The sequence below is a fragment of the Micropterus salmoides genome, unplaced genomic scaffold, assembly GCF_014851395.1.
Source record: "Micropterus salmoides isolate LMB-PRFRI ecotype aquatic unplaced genomic scaffold, ASM1485139v1 Ms_hic_scaffold_11, whole genome shotgun sequence".
NCBI lineage: Eukaryota > Metazoa > Chordata > Actinopteri > Centrarchiformes > Centrarchidae > Micropterus > Micropterus salmoides.
Genome location: NW_024040152.1, coordinates 12,950,335 through 12,966,655, shown reverse-complemented (window position 1 = coordinate 12,966,655; position 16,321 = coordinate 12,950,335). Strand labels below are relative to the sequence as shown.

General features: G+C 41.3%; 3 protein-coding genes across 5 annotated transcripts; 2 read left to right on the top strand and 1 right to left on the bottom strand.

Moving 5' to 3' along the window:
• Nucleotides 1-283: 283 nt before the first annotated feature.
• On the top strand, nucleotides 284-2,599 carry cxcr3.2 (chemokine (C-X-C motif) receptor 3, tandem duplicate 2). Its single transcript, XM_038710986.1, has 2 exons — nucleotides 284-525; nucleotides 829-2,599. The coding sequence occupies exons 1-2, from the start codon at nucleotides 496-498 to the stop codon at nucleotides 1,930-1,932; spliced, it is 1,134 nt and encodes a 377-aa protein (XP_038566914.1). The 5' UTR covers nucleotides 284-495; the 3' UTR covers nucleotides 1,933-2,599.
• A 2,612-nt stretch (nucleotides 2,600-5,211) lies between these two features.
• On the top strand, nucleotides 5,212-8,971 carry LOC119897353 (C-X-C chemokine receptor type 3-like). 3 transcript variants are annotated; one of them, XM_038710989.1, is made up of 4 exons: nucleotides 5,212-5,352; nucleotides 5,488-5,794; nucleotides 6,927-7,277; nucleotides 7,621-8,971. In XM_038710989.1, the coding sequence occupies exons 2-4, from the start codon at nucleotides 5,792-5,794 to the stop codon at nucleotides 8,380-8,382; spliced, it is 1,116 nt and encodes a 371-aa protein (XP_038566917.1). In that variant the 5' UTR covers nucleotides 5,212-5,352; nucleotides 5,488-5,791; the 3' UTR covers nucleotides 8,383-8,971. The 3 variants fall into 3 exon arrangements, with proteins under 3 accessions (XP_038566917.1, XP_038566916.1, XP_038566918.1); XM_038710988.1 differs by having other exon boundaries at nucleotides 5,260-5,794; XM_038710990.1 differs by having other exon boundaries at nucleotides 5,260-5,794; nucleotides 6,924-7,277.
• A 3,301-nt stretch (nucleotides 8,972-12,272) lies between these two features.
• On the bottom strand, nucleotides 12,273-15,724 carry LOC119897352 (C-X-C chemokine receptor type 3-like). The gene is given in 4 exon segments (XM_038710987.1): nucleotides 12,273-13,319; nucleotides 13,322-13,520; nucleotides 13,647-14,051; nucleotides 15,571-15,724. Coding segments are annotated over 3 exon segments (1,128 nt in total). The 5' UTR covers nucleotides 14,043-14,051; nucleotides 15,571-15,724; the 3' UTR covers nucleotides 12,273-12,786.
• Between the last annotated feature and the right edge of the window lie 597 nt (nucleotides 15,725-16,321).

Here is a 16,321-nt window from a genome sequence, read left to right as displayed (position 1 = left end):
CAAAGCACTTTCACTTCTCCTCCATTCGTGGAGGGTTGTTTTTGAAACCATTTTCTTCTTCTTGAGGGTTAAATTCACATAAATTTTCTTCCCTTTTGATATTATGTAAAGCATTTTATACATTGTATCAAAAATAACTCCTATCTGCAGTAGATATGGGTGCACGATCAAGAAAATAGATATTATTCCGTATTATATATTATTTTAGATATTTTTCCGTATAGAGTAATCCAGTCATGCACTGTCTGTCTGAAGGATCTTTGCAGATTAAAAATATATGTCACAATTTCCCTTACGTCATCTATCTATTCCTACTATAGCCACACATGTTTTCGGTTCCTGAAATTATGACTTCTTCTTTCTTATCCTCCCTCCTCTGGACAAGCGTTGCAAAGGCAGCCTGTGAAAAAGTTGGAGTTTAGCTAATGTGTTTATGAGTGTGCTCTCTTGACTGTTAAAAGGGTTTCAGGTGTTCTGCTGCCTCCTTTAAGGAATATGGATAAAGTCACATCTGACGATTACTGGGTGAGTGGGTATTTTTATAATGCTAACCAAGATGTCCGTCTCTGTTTGCACTCGATTTACTCAATTGTTATGCAGTATCTAGCACAGATGTCAGCTGTCTTTCAAGTTCAGATTTTACTAAATGTTTTGGGAATCTTTTGACCCTCATTTCAAAAACTGCCCTTACTGATGCTCACAAAAATAGAATGTTACTGGTTTCCTAATTACAACGATGGTGAAATGCTGTGAAGTACACTTTTCCTGAATAATTCAATTTATTTTTATAACTAATCTGTCCACTTTTTCTCCCTCTCTCATCAACAGTCCTTTTCAGACGATTATGAGAATTACACCGTGCCCTCTGACATGAGCAGTACTCATGCAGCCCCGTGCTTTCAGGAGAACATATACAGTTTTGCACAGAGATACTCCCCTGTTGTATACATTCTGGTGTTTCTCCTGGCTCTTGTGGGCAACGTGCTGGTGTTGTGTGTGATCCGACGCTACCGAAACTCCCAGAGTGGAGGAGCCTGCGCCTTCTCTTTGACGGACACCTTCCTCCTTCACCTGGCCATTTCTGACCTCCTGCTGGCCTTCACCCTGCCTCTGTTTGCCGTGCAATGGGCTCACCAGTGGGTGTTCGGCTTGGCTGTTTGCAAGATCTCCGGTGCCCTCTTCTCCCTGAACCGGTACAGCGGCATCCTTTTCCTGGCTTGCATCAGCTTTGACCGCTACCTGGCCATTGTTCATGCAGTCAGCTCTGGCTGGAAGCGCAACACCTGCCATGCCCAGATTGCGTGTGCCCTCATCTGGGTGTGCTGCCTGGGCCTGAGTGGAGTGGACATTACCTTCAAACAGGTAGTGGAGATGGATACTGTAGGCCAACATAGGGCGCTCCTGTGCCAGGTGTGGTTCACTGAAAACTCCACACAGTGGCAGGTGGGGCTGCAGCTGATCAGTGTGATTCTGGGTTTTGCACTTCCCTTGCTGATCATGCTCTACTGCTACATCCGCATCTTCAGGTCTCTCTGCAATGCCACTCGCCACCAAAAGCGCAAGTCTCTCCGCCTCATCATCTCCTTGGTATCTGTGTTTGTCATCTGCTGGGCACCGTACAACTGCTTCCAGCTAACAGATAGTCTGCAAAAGCTGGGCCTGGTAACTGAAAGTTGCCAGTTTGGCCATGTGATGGACATTGGGACTCTGATCACTGAAAGTGTGGGGCTGTCGCACTGCGCCCTGAATCCTCTGCTGTATGGCTTTGTGGGGGTGAAGTTCAGGAGGGAGCTGGCTAGAATGTGTAAGGGGCTGTTGGTGCAGAGAAGCAGGATGGGGATGGAGGGATGGAGGGAGAGGAGGCCTAGAAGAACCACAGGGTCATTCAGTTCTGCAGAAAGCGAAAACACCTCCTACTCTGTCATGGTGTGAAACTGTTTAGACAGATGAGTGTCAAGAGGTATGTGAGTTGAGATTCAACTGTGGTGTGTGTGTGAGGAGGCTTGTGGGTGAGAAGTGAAGAGTGAAGTGAAGATAAGTTAACTGAAATGACTTCAGAGAAAGAAATGACTAGATATAAATATATGTTCAGTTTAATTACAACTTTAAAAATGTTCTCAGAGGAAAATGTTTTCTGCCTGTGATGTATTTCTTCTATTGGTGCTTTGCTCTCTGTTTGCTGGTATGGTGCAGCTCACAACATGTTGTTTTGTTGTTGTTTCTATTTTTTTTTTAAAAGAATACTGTAGTAAAATTATTAAATGAGGATGGGGCATAGATTAAAGTAGAATGTCATGTAACCTTTTGTGAGGATAATGGTTATTTGTTATTGATTTTTGTGTCTATAGGTCAAATCTTGTGAAACATCAACATTGCTCCATACTAGGTGTAGCCTGTGACTTAGTCAGACTCATAGCTCACATCCTTACACATAGAAGATCTTTGTCGTCAGATCCCACAACGTTTGCAGTTGAAAAGCTGTACATGTTGAATTTATAATTTCTTGCCATGTATATCTGTTCTTGCAGCTCAGTGCTTTAAAATGGAACTTTGTGTTGCAAAAGATGGAAATAAATTCATTTTGTAAAAACCCGCCCTCTATGCGATGTACAGAAATATCATGTTAATATATGCATCAACACCTCAGGTTCTCTCTCTCAAGTTTACTCTCTGACCAACTTTCATCCAGCACAACATGTAGCTGCCAAGAGCATTGACAGATCTCATAGTTAATGCAGCCAGTGGAGGTGTATTCAGATCAGAACTTGATATGTAAGCAGCTTTTACATGTTGCAATGGATCGAGGTGGAGTTTTCATTTTAACTATTTATATACTGCTGAGTTGTTTAATCTATAACAATACACATTTTTTATAAACTGATGACTGCCAAAGAACTAGTAAATATTGAGGTCAATTGAACAGAACCAAAATGAAGCATGGGAGAGGCAGCGGTTGAAAAGCTATTCAGATCCTTTACTTGGGTAGAAGTACCAATACAACAGTCTAAAATTAATGCTTTTCAAGTAAAAATCCTGCATTCAAAATCCTAAGAAGTATGATCAACAAAATGTACTTGTTCTACAGTAAAATGGCCCCTGTGACTGATATATTATATTCACATTATAGACATTATTAGATTGTTAATACTGATGTGTCACTGTGTAAGATACTAATGTAGCTGGTTGATGTGTAACTACTCTAAATACAGTGAGTTAGTTTTGTCCCCAACATGCAGTCTGACCTGCGTGAAGGGTAACTTTTTGTGTTACACATATTTGTATTCAGTTTTCTCTAAACATTTTTGTCTCTGTGAAATGTTGGATAATTTTACACATACATCATGACACCACTAATCTTTTGTCAATGCATTTTCTAAGTTTGAGTATATTGTTTATGTAAAATCTTTATGTAAAAGATTTTATTTAGCATAAGTATCCTGACCATAGGAGTCATTTACTCTGGGGACACGTCCCCACCACTTTTTGAATTGGCTAATTTTGTCCCCATCACTTTTTGAAAGCATTTGTTAAAAATTTTCAGAAAAACAGCTTGCAACAAGAAATGTTAAATAACAAATGAAATTGCTTTGAGAAAGGTTTATTTGCACAATAAGAAAACATGCAAGGCAGTTTAAATCTAGAAGAAGCAGATGTGCATTGTCCAAGAAAGTAACTTAAGCTACTGATTACTGCACTATATTCCATTATATTTTTATATTTTGAATTGTCACCTTCCATCTGAATTTACTGATCCTGACAAACCGGTTGGAACAGGCCCTGGTTGTATCTATTGTTCAGTTTTGGAAACAGCTCAACGGCTCCGCCTATTGGAGAGCGGCTCCTTGTGCGGCTCATTGTTGAACTGCTTTGTGTCCAGCGTGAATCAGCGTGTGAAGATTGTTGCTTCGAGTCAGTCAAAGAAAGCGATTAAGCGGAAGTAGCGTAATTTGGCCTTCAAAATAAAGCACTGCATTACACGATAAAGCCCTGGCCAGTTTGCTGCCCTAGGCAAGATTTCACCTGATGCCCCTGGATTTTTGTTCATAAACTTACACATAAACAAACTGCACAGGTTTGTCTTGTTTTTTTTTTGAAAATATTTTGGAAACACAAACACACAACGTATTATAGATACAATATAAATATGTATTATATTATATTATGTTATTGCAGAAAAAAACTATATTACAGAAACCTTGCTTTCAGCATATGTAACATTCCAAAAATTATAAATAAGACCATTGCACAAAAAATAAATAACTATACACAAACTTGAATGCACTATGCAAAATGTTTAGCAAATGTTCTACAGCCTTACTCGCCTTGCCTTTCCAGCCGCAGCCGACAGCTGTTGTGAGACCACATGATTTATGCTAATGACTGAAAGTCCACTGAGACGTTCTTGAGCCATTGTAGATCTCAGGTAGTTTTTAATCAGTTTGAGCTTAGAGAAGCTCCTTTCTGCAGCAGCGACTGTCACAGGTAGAGTGGCAGAGATTCTCAGAGCGACCCACATATTGGGGAAAATTTCCATCAGCTTCTTCTCGTGCAGGAAAGTCAGGAGCTCAATGTTTGTCATAATTTTTGATGTCAGATGTGGAAAGTTTTGCATTTCTAATACAAGTTTCAATTTAATTTAGCGAACGTTACAGGCATCGTGATCGTCGAACTAACTTAATGCAACACAGATAAACTGATCACACATCATTACCTACCTCTGTGTTTTTCGCGTTTTTTTCCTCTTCTCTTCTTTTTTTTCTTCCCTGGGCACCAGATGGTTTCGGTCTTTTTGACATAATGACAACTTATCAGTGTCAGTGAATTCGGCCATCCGTCACTCACAATCACACACAGGTAACGGATGGGGTTTTTTTCAGCAGGGCGGGGGCGATGGAGATTGGTGCGTCACTCAGTCGGACCGGGGGGATTCAGGATTCCCCCCGGATTCACGATCGCTTTTTTTAATCCATAATATTTAAGTTGTATTAGTAATAAAAAAAATTATAAAAAAATTAATTTGGGCGCTCGGGCGCCCCAAGGGGTGGCGGCGCCCTTAGCATTAGCCTATTCCGCCTATGGCCCAAGACTCTTGGGCCATAGGGTCTGTGCCTTTGTTATGAGATCCTGTCCTTTTCATGACAAAACAAATAGCACTATCTATTTGCCAAATCTTTTCTCGTGGGTTTCTGTCTGTGACGCTGCAATGATTGCCATCACAGATTTTATTTTGAAAATATGTGATGACAGTGTTTCGATTTTCCCTGTGAATTGGCAGATTTGGCAGAGGTCGCGATGTACCGAGAAGGGTGACGTTTGATGAACCAAAACAACGCAGTGGGTGTTAAAGTGCATGTAAGTCCATTCTGGACATGCAGGTTAATGACCTACAAGATTACAGTCTGTAGGCGAAGTGTGTCCGTGTTGTAAAACTTCCTGCAGGTGAAGCGCAGCTTTTCTCATCGTCTGCCTTTTCGTTTCTTTCCACAGCTACGCGGAGGTTTTGTTTTTGTGGATACAATCTCAGTTGATTTTAACAGACTATTTCCAATTTAATTTTACTTAAAGTTTGCGGGGAAACACTTACAACTTTTTTGTTTCGGATTTCGGCCGGACTTGAGGATTGCTGACAGCTGCAGGAGCCCGTCCGCCTCCTCTCTCTCCAAAAACAAGCGGCTGTAGTCGATAGTGCAAAACTGTTGACGCCGGTGTGAAGGCAGACGTGCAGGTTGAAGTCATTACTTAGTGTCACCACAGAGATTGTCTGCCATTGTCTGCCAAGCTGAAGCTCTTTATGGTAAGTAAGATAATAGTAGGCTAGATAACAACATACGTGCAACTCAAGATCAAGGGCGTCACTTTGTGTTGAAAAGTGGTGGGGATATAGTGGGTCAGACAAGGGGTGTGAAGAGACACTTAGCTCGCGAGACGTCACAAGACGCAATATTTGGTACACAAGAACGAGACGAAAAGATCCTTAAACGGTGTTTTAAAGATATCGTCAATGCTGAGATATATAAGCGGGGGGTCTTGGGGGACCTCCCCCAGGAAATGTTTCTGCACCTATTTATGGTGTAAATATTTTTATCTATGTACAAGGAAACACAACATGTAGGTAGCACGTGACATTTCAAAATAAATAAATATAATAGAATATTATAGTCAGTGCAGCTCTCAGGCATTCTTTGTTGCTTTCACCTCTGTTTCTTCTTAATGTGCAAATAAACCTTTCTAAAGGCTTTTTCATTTGTTATTGAGCTGCAAGCTATATTTCAGAACGTTATTTAACAAATTATGCTTTAAAAAAGTGGTGGGGACAAAATCTGCCATTTCAAAAATCTGCCATTTCAAAAAGTGGTGGGGACATGTCCCCAGTGTAAATGACACCTATGCTCAAGATTAGATTTCAGTTTTGTCTAAGATAGACTTTTGAATGTTTGTTAACTAGAGAATTGTTTTCCTGCATAATTTCAGTTGTAGCCATTCTTGCAGATGTTCAGGCCTTTCCCTTTCTCTTTCAAAACGGATTCCTGTTCGTATCTACCAGCACTGTTTGCCAACTCACCAACAAAAAGTGATAATAGCCACAGCCACTTTGTATGACATATATTCATACATTTTAAGTGTGTGTGCTTGCGTGCATGGCAAACGGGAACATGTGGTTTCCGTTTAAACTCACTCCACTGTTGCCTCATACAGTGACTTTGCATCATGTGACATATGTCTGAGTTGGGGTGTGTTTATAAACCCTCAGCTGGGATTCCCATGGGGAGATTTTCAAGAATTGACTTCACTCTCACATGGCTGATTGACCATACAGAGAAAGAGAGGGAGGACAGTTTATAAGCTAGGGTTTTTTGACATCTGAGTTCTGAGGCACTGCAGCTTTTTTGATCTCTTTCTTTGTTTAACCTTTTTGTCTAAAGTAGATGGACATGGAAGTGGAGCTTGATGGATTATTTCGCCATAACAGCACCTTTGACTACAATGACTACAACTATGAGTACAAAGATATTGATTTAAAAGGCAGTAAAGAGGTGTTGATCCCAGTTCTGTACTCAGTGGAGGTGGTTATAGGTCTGCTGGGGAACGGGCTGCTCTTGGCCATTCTGGCTCAGAAGAGGCGATGCTGGAGTATATCAGACACCTTTATCCTCCACCTGAGTGTCGCGGACATCCTACTGCTGGTGACACTGCCCTTCTGGGCTGTACAGGCCGCTCAACATTCTGGATGGTGCTTTTGGGGTTTTCTCTGCAAGCTCAGTGGAGCTGTTTTTAATGTAAGTATACAAAGTGGTGTGTAGAACAGGCCCAGACTGGAAAGTAAAAGAGAAATCTTTACAGTGAAGCTGTGAGAAAGTTGTTTTTGGGTGAATTGTGTTTGGCTGTAGGCCATTACTTCCTGCCTAATCCAGACTCTTGACAGACTAGGGTCAATGTGCTTAATGTTATTGAGCAATTGTTCTCCCCCAGTGACATTCACATTTCTCTAGGCATCTCAGCATTTCTGGGAAGAGGCAGGAGGAGGGGATCTGAGTAGGGGAGAAGTGAAGTGATAAAGATGGCTGGAAGTTCCCGTGCTTAGTTTAAGTTTTTGTTAAGTTTTCCTTTACTTTTTCCTAGATCAACTTCTACTGTGGGATCCTTCTGCTGGTTTGCATCAGTCTTGACTGCTACCTGTCCATCGTCCACGCCACCAAGCTGTACTCCCAGAAGAGGCCAATGTTAGCTCATATCAGCTGCCTGTTGGTCTGGCTCAGCTCCCTGATCCTGACCATCCCTGACTGGATTTTTATGGAGGCAAGGAAAGATCCATCACAAGTGAAAACACTGTGTGCTCACAACTACTCTGAGACCCTAACTGAACTGAAGCTGGTGTCACGCCTATTCCACCACACGCTGGGCTTCCTGCTGCCTGCAGCCACACTGATCATCTGCTGCTCCTGTATCCTGCTGCAGCGCAGCTCTAAAGGTCTACAGAGGCCAAGGGGTGTCATGGTTATTCTGCCCCTGGTGGTGGTCTTTTTTGTCTGCTGGATGCCATACAACATCACACTCATTGTAGACACGATCACAAGCAGCTCCAAAGAGCCGAATGACGGTCTATCTGGAAGTCCTGCAGGTCATCTCAAAACAGCTCTGATGGTCACATCTGCTCTGGGCTGCATTCATGCCTGCCTCAGGCCTCTGCTCTATCTTGGCCTGTGTGGAAACTTCAGAAAACGGATCCTGGCAATGCTGACATGTGCTACAGTTGAATCTGAGCGCTCGCTATGGGACTTAGGTGTGGGCGAAGACCCCCTTCCTGATCAGAGTCATGAGGGAGAAGAGCTGAACCAGATGACAAGTGTAGATCATCAGGTGCAGTCAACTGATCAGTGCTGATAAAGGGACAAAAATGCCCTCCTGTGACTCATAAATGGCCTGAACAATGCTCCAGCCCTGCGGGGAATTTAGTGTGAAGTCATGTCATGGGTTTAAGGGGAGGAAGACTACATTCTGTCTAATGATCAGAAATAGATATTTATAATGACTCTGTCACATTGTATTTTTGTGAAAGTTTCAGAGCCACGTCATGGTGACATATACAGTCTGTATTTTTATTTTGTAATCCCTCTTGCACAGCTTTAGCTTGTCACCCTAAATCATGCTTTTTGTGCTCAATTGTAGATATATGTATTTTTATTGTGTCATTATTATGATTATTATTTAAAAAGCGAATAGTTTTTCCATGATTTTATATATAGTGAAAGAACTGTTGTGTCACACTCACCATAAAGCTAATACCATAACGTTTGAAATTGAAAAGACTAAGCTCTTCTTCCTGCCAGTGTTATTATGATCTTCCATTAAACAGTCCGACACAGTTTATAACTTTATGGCTGATAACATATCACAAAGTGTTTCACTTTCCGTTTTACATGTTATCTTGCTCCGTTCAAGCAGTAAAGACTCTGTGAATTCCACAATTGCGCAGTGAGTGTGTGATGGATTTTTGTGTGTGACCACAGTGCAGTGAGGGAATTTCCCCTCGGCGAATCCCACTGCCTTTTTACTTTTTGACCTAATTCTTGCAACATTAGTGAGTGGACTGTAGGAGACAGGATGACTGAAACAGGTGATGATGTCATCAGTCAGGTGACAGAGAAGCAGGAAGAGGAGGAAAAGCTCTCTTTTCACCTAACGACTTCTGTTTGTTTGGTGAAGACAGAACAGTGGCGTGCTTTATGCGTAAGGGCCTCTGACTGGAAGAAATAGTGTAGGTGGCAAATGGTGGAAAGAATAGCGAGAGAACATAAAACCTTATTTTAAAGATCACATCATAAGCTGAGAAAAACATCTGTGGTTTCACCTCCACCCTGCTGTGCAGGCTATGGCTTGTCATGCACACATGATTTCTGGGCTGGAGGCAAGACAACCACGTGTTAAATGTTACCTGAATTATGTGTACTTTCACATGTGGTGTTCTTTTAGAAACTCGATGACAGTAATTTCACACAAGAAAAGAAACTTAACCTCCTCCCAGGTCACCTATTCTACTTTCTGTTTGTGCTTGAAGTTCATCACGAGCCGAAGACACATGAAAAATGTGGTCTAATCTGAGAAAAAACGCATCACGTTTACAGCATAACTGGTTATAATTAGTCTTGAGTATTGCATCATATTGAAGTGTTCTTCTAACAAAGACAACCTAAAAATAAACAACCTGCTAAGAAGGACTTTTCTTTAATGATTAACAAACCTGTTATAAGTACAAACAAACTTTGTTATACGGTCCAAAAGCTTTATTTAAGTACAAAGTTAAAGCACATGTTGACCACATACCACACAGATCTTCCCACTTGACGTGTTTGAGGTGAATCAGACATATGGCACTTTAGGATTATGCTTTTTAACACCCTACCACCCTGCTGTAGTCAAGTGTTTGCCTCTCATATAAACTATGAATAAGATGTGTTTTAAATCGTAGCAGTGCTGGCACGCTGTGGTTTTTATTGGTTGATAAGGAGAAGTCTGCCACTAGTCACAGCATTTCTCTGTGTTCTTTTGTTCATCGATTTCTTGTTACTTCTCTGCTTAAACCACATGCGGCAGGATGTGCGGCTGCTTTTTGTTACTTTGTTTCAATTCCCTGTCAGAAAGATGTGAAATACTTCCAGTGAAACTGCTACATGTGGGTTTTCAGTTTTTGAAGCTGTCCTTGCATTTATCAGATTCAGGTTTATTGTAGTTCTACATTTTCACATACAAGGAATTTGCCTTGGTACATATTTGTCCTTAACAGTACACATAAACATAACTATAGAAATATAAATATAGAGGAATGTGCAGAAATGTATAACATGAGCAATAAAGACCATGAGATAGTGGACTGTGGCCAATCGGTGGGGTCACGGGGAGAGGTGTTAGTTTTGTCCTGTTGTCTTTAGAAGCAACAGTAGCTGGTTCAACTCGTTGGCAAGGCGAGAGTCGTTCATGGAGTTGGGGGATTTAGGTTATAGTTGGTTATCTGTCTGAACTCCTCCCTCGGACAGAAGCAGAGTCATTTCTAGAGAACTGGTGTTGAAGATTCTGAGGACAGCCCTTCAGCATCTCGCACTCCCTAAACCTGGCCCCATCTCCGCGCCTAAACGCCTCTTCCTTTTCCAACCTTAGCTGTGAACCAGGTTTTGTTGTTGCTGAAACAGGTGCGTTATGGTATACGGCTGTCCTCACAAAAGCTGACGTATGACATATGTAGCCTAATCACCTGATCCTAACTATTACCATATAGAACATTTTAGAAATTACTATAAACAAAAGGTCAATATATTAAAACGTCTCAGTACACACAGAAAGAAGATAGAAATGAATGATGCAAAATCTGACTTATCCTAAAGTTCACGTTTGTGAGGTTTCAAATTTATCTTAGAAGGTATCTTTTTTCAATTGTGCAAAAACAGTTGAGAAAACCTTTAGTAAAAACTTAACAAATAAAACACTTTACAGTCCACAATACTTTTTAAATGAAGTACTTGTGTGTTTGGATGATAAATTTACATGAATACAAAAGAAAGACATAATACCAGGAGGAGATGAACCTCAAACAACAGCATATCGGCTGGCTCCTTACATACAGTGGAAGCTGCATTACTCTAAGCTCATTAAAGAAACACTATAGACTATATATATATATATATACATATATATATATGTCTATATCGTTGAACAGGCACTCAGTACAAGATATATATGTATAGAAGAAGTGGCTGATATCAAGGCTGGAAAAGGCTGGACTAAAGGACAGCACAGAAGCACTAATCATGGCGGCACAAGATCAAGCACTGAGTATAAGATCAATAGAGGCAGGAGTAGACCACACCAGGTAGGACCCCAGGTGCAGACTCTGCAAGGATGCCCCTGAGACAGTACAGAACATAACAGCAGGGTGTAAGATGCAGGCAGGAAGTGCACACATGGAACGCCATAACCAGGTTGCTGGCATAGTGTACAGGAACATCTGCCATGAGTATGGGCTGGAAAGCCAAAATGGAAGACACTTCCTTAGGTAGTTGAGAATGAACGAGCTAAGATCCTGTGGGACTTCAAGATCCAGACTGACAACTGGTGATGGCTAACCAACCAGACATCGTGTTGATCGACAAACAGCAGAAGAAGGCTGCAGAGATAGATGTGGCAATCCCAAGTTACAGCAACAACATGAAGAAGGACCACGAGAAGCTTGAAAAACACCAAGGGCTGAAAGAGGAGCAAGAAAAGATGTGGAAAGTAAGATCAACAGTGGTGCCAGTGGAAATCGGAGCACTGGGGGCTGTGACCTCCAAATTGGGAGAGTGGCTACAGCAGATTCCAGGTAAAACATCAGAGGTCTCTGTCCAGAAGAGTGCAGTCCTAGGAACAGAGATACTGCACAGGACCCTCAAACTCCCAGGCCTCTGGTAGAGGACCCGAGCTTGAGGATGACACATACCACCCCGCACGGGGTGAGAGGGGGATTTTTAAATATATATATATAAACTTTTATAGTCACTTAGATTGCTGTTGAATGGCCTCTTTGACTGGCCACAAACCAAACTCTGAAACATTTTCTATTATATTTTATATTTTATAAATCACAAATGTTCACATTTTATTTAGTTTGGTCATTTAACTGTTTATATTCTGTGAACAGTCAAATGGTCTAAAAGTAGTTTCAAAGCCTTGTCTATACTGCCAGGTATGTTTGCCTAAAAACAGTAACATTTTAATACATTTGGCCTAAAAACATACTGGTAGATGATTAAAAAAACATTTTTGTTCTTTATTTATACACTCCTTTTACACCAACATTATGAAATATGCAGCATGTGATACAACATTTTTCATTTAAAAGTTTATATGTAAAACAGCAGATATACAGCGGTAATACTTGCAGCATAATACATGATTTACTTATATTACAATGTTGTCTTGCAGTCTGAAAAAAGAGAAATGCTCTTTTTCTGCTATACAAGGAAAATAGATCTGCTGCCTACAAGTGAGCTGCAGGTGTGTAACCTCAATCCCCAGATAGACAAAATTATTTTTGGATGGATGGATGTTTATGTTCAGCTACTAATTTTATGTAAAGCACTGCCTTCTTGAAGTGTGCAGTACAAATAAACTTGCCTTGCCTTGTGAACAGGAAATTGAAAACCAGCATAGCCTGTTACTAGTAATATAACACAGGAAATATACAGAGACACATTGTACAGTCAACTGTTCATTTCTTCATGTTGTCAGTTGTAAGCTTATTCAGGTTTGTGTCCCTCAGATCGCGATGGAGTTGGAGGTGTCGGCAGACTCAGACCAAAAGGAGCTTTTCCTGCTGCTGACAGCAGATTGGAGTTTGCCACTTGTCTGGAGCTTGCAGCCTAGTGACCTCAGGATGTTCATGAGCTGACGCCGGAACTTCACACCCACAAAGGCATACAGGATGGGATTGAGGCTGCAGTGGAGGTAACCCACGGAGGAGGTGACTGTCTTCGCTTTCTCCAGAGATGATCTGACTCCACAGGGATCGCTGCTGTTGCTGGAATGAAGTGTGTCCACCATGAGTGTGATGTTGTATGGCGTCCAGCAGAGAAAGAAAACCACCACCACGGCCATGATGACCCTGAAAGCTTTCTGCTTTTGGAGGCCCTGGGAGCCGCACCGCAGCCGCCGCAGGATGCAGGAGTAGCAGAAGATCAGGACAGCTGAAGGCAGCAGGAAGCCCACTGTGTGGTAGAGCAGCCGTGATGCCAGCCGCCAGTCACCTACCGACTGAGAGGCGAGCTTGTAATTGCGGACACACTCGTTGTAGCTCGTCTGTCATCCCTCACATCTTGCAGAAAAATCCAGTCAGGGATGGAGAGGAGCAGGGAGAAGAGCCACACGGCCAGGCAGCTGACCTGAACGACCCAAGGATTCCTGCGGGAGTACATCTGGGTAGCATGGACGATGGACAGGTAGCGGTCCAGACTGATGCAGGCCAGCAGAAAGATCCCACAGTAGAAGTTGATCTGAGGGTACAAAGAAATCAGCCAAAGCTAGGTGAAACATGTTTTTGTTGCAACAACTGTCCATTTACTATCATGCACTTGAATGCAGACAGTTTTAGCGCACCTTTCCTGCTGGACACCTCTTACCGTAAAAACAGCTCCAGTGATCTTGCAGAGAGGAGTTCCAAAGGTCCATCCCCCAGCTTGAGCGGCCTGTGCAGTCCAGAAGGGCAGCGTCAACAGCAGGAGGAGATCTGCCACAGCCAGGTGGAGGATAAAGGTGTCTGTCACACTCCAAGTCCTCTTGCTCTTAGCCAGAACTCCCAGCAGCACACCGTTCCCCAAGACACCCACAATAAACGTCACCGAGTACAGTACAGGGATGAACACCGCCTCAAAAAGCATGCCCTCTTTCAGGTCGCATATGTCACCCCCATCGCAACAGTCTCCATAAGTTTCGTTGTTGTCATATGCGAATAAATCCTCAAGGTCATCTAAATTTAAATCCGAGCCGGTTAATGTATGCACGCCACTAAACTCCATCGGTGAACTCTGCACAAAAAGAAAAGAAATCTATACATTAAATTGGCATTTGACCTGTGTAGTTTATTTCAACCACAAGGGGGTGCTGTGTAGCTTTAAACAAATCTATCTATCTATCTATCTAGGCTATCTATCTATGATTTTTGGCTATGGCTATTTAAAGCACATTTCTCTCATTTTAATTAAATGTTCTGTAAATACAGTAAAATAACAGACAGAATTAGACCACATAAAAGCAAGATAACAATTCAACAGTATTTATCATTAGCAGATTTCTTTGGGTCAATGAACATCACGTAGGCATCACATGTTATCATGAACTTCCAGATGCAGCATTTACTTTGTTATCATAAACAAATAGGCTACTACATCAAGGTCAGAGAAAAAAGGCGCTTAATTACTACAGTAAGAGATCGTTATTATGGGCTGCTCTGCCGCAGACAGCCCTTTCAGGTGAGTGAAAGTTGGGGCATGTTACGTGAATCCGTGTGGACCTGATGCGCCTTCTTGTTCTAGTCACCCCTTTATGACGTGAACCGTTAATCAGCTGTCTTTTGGCTCATGACGAACATATCCACAAAAATCCATTTGGAAGTTAATGCGACTTTTTGCTATACCACAGTCACTCACACAGTCACGCCGTATTTAGTTTATTGGAATTAACTAATTATTGGGTTTTTATTTTATTTATTAATAGTTTTTAATTGTTATTAACTGATTGCTTTATGCCAATCAGCATGATCTCAGTTCCTGTTTAGCTGGAGAAAGTTTTTGCCATTTCAGTATTTTACTGTCGCCTTTTTGCTATAGCCGATAGGGAAGAGAAATTGATGCACGTCCAAGAGGAAGCATGTCAAAAATATGCATTACACCAAGTAAAGAGCTTTGATGCACTAAAATATGAATCACAAGGTTAATTTGGCATCTGTAACTTGGTGCATAAATTATCATTTGGTCATGTTTTTTTTAATCTTTACACTTTTGCCTCATTGCTTGATACGTCACAAAATGCAACTTGAATGTCACAGTAATTTAACAGCACACCCTCAAGCTAAAAACCACATCACAAAACGCTGTGGTATTTTTCTGTGAACTAAATGTGTGAGACAAAATTACAAATAGAATCAAAGTTCATGTTCATATTAGTTAATACGGCAAAGGTGTAGGCCTACCCTACATTAAAGCACAGAAGTAGCAGAAATGCATCATACTCGTGATTCACAGATTGGAATTAAATTATTCAAATAATAAATTATATAAGGTAAATGGTCTGTTCTTGTAGGCTATAGCACCTTTCTAGTTTTCCCACCACTCAAAGCGCCCTACATCACATTCAACCACATTCTTATGAGCGGGGGCTAAGGTGACATCTGCTTATCGCAGACTGGGGGAGCCATGGATCGAACAACCGACCTTCTGATAAATGGACCGCAGATTTACCACCGGAGCCACAGCCGGATGTGATGTAAGGTTTCCCTACTGAAGAAAAATATCATCCCAAAAAAAAAGGTTTAAGATTATAACTTACCAAATTGTAATCCTCTAATGTATTCTTTGTATTGTAGCTCCGCCGGGCTTCACAGCAGAAATGAGCTCTATCTAGAGACCCAGTGATGTCAGTAACATCTGTAGAGCCCCCACACAGAGTCAAGACTAAAAACCCGCCTCAAACCACATCATCAGCATTCAGCATCTGACAAAAAGGAGCAACACAAATGGGGAAAATGTTGTTACTGTTGTATTAAAAAAAGAGTTATTGTGATTGTAACCTCAACTATTCTATTTTACCTTTTATTTATAACATTTCTTTTATTGAAAACACAAGTCAGAGATCTGGTTGGTGATTCAGAAAAGGTTTAGAAACAAACTAGCCAAACAGACATTAAATGGCTTTTTAAAAAATAAATTCCTTGTAAATTAGCATTTATTTTAATTTTTGTAAAACTCAGACTCTCCCTGCTGCCCTCTTGTTCAATGTTAATATAGGGACTTCACACCTACGCTATAAATGCCCAAGATGTCATAATGTGGTTAGGCTGTACATTTTCCAACAAACACTTCTTTGAATTGAACAGACCGAATATGAAAATAGGCCTCCTAACAGTTTACAGTGGTTTGAATATGTTTTCGAATCTCTTGGTGTTAAATAGAAATACATTGTGCTGACTTTGTAGAATATGCTGTGACAATACCGTAATTTTATTGAGTCACGCTTGCAACCTCAGTAGAACATTTGCATTTATTCTGGCCATTGAACAACAGCATGCAACCTTTACTTT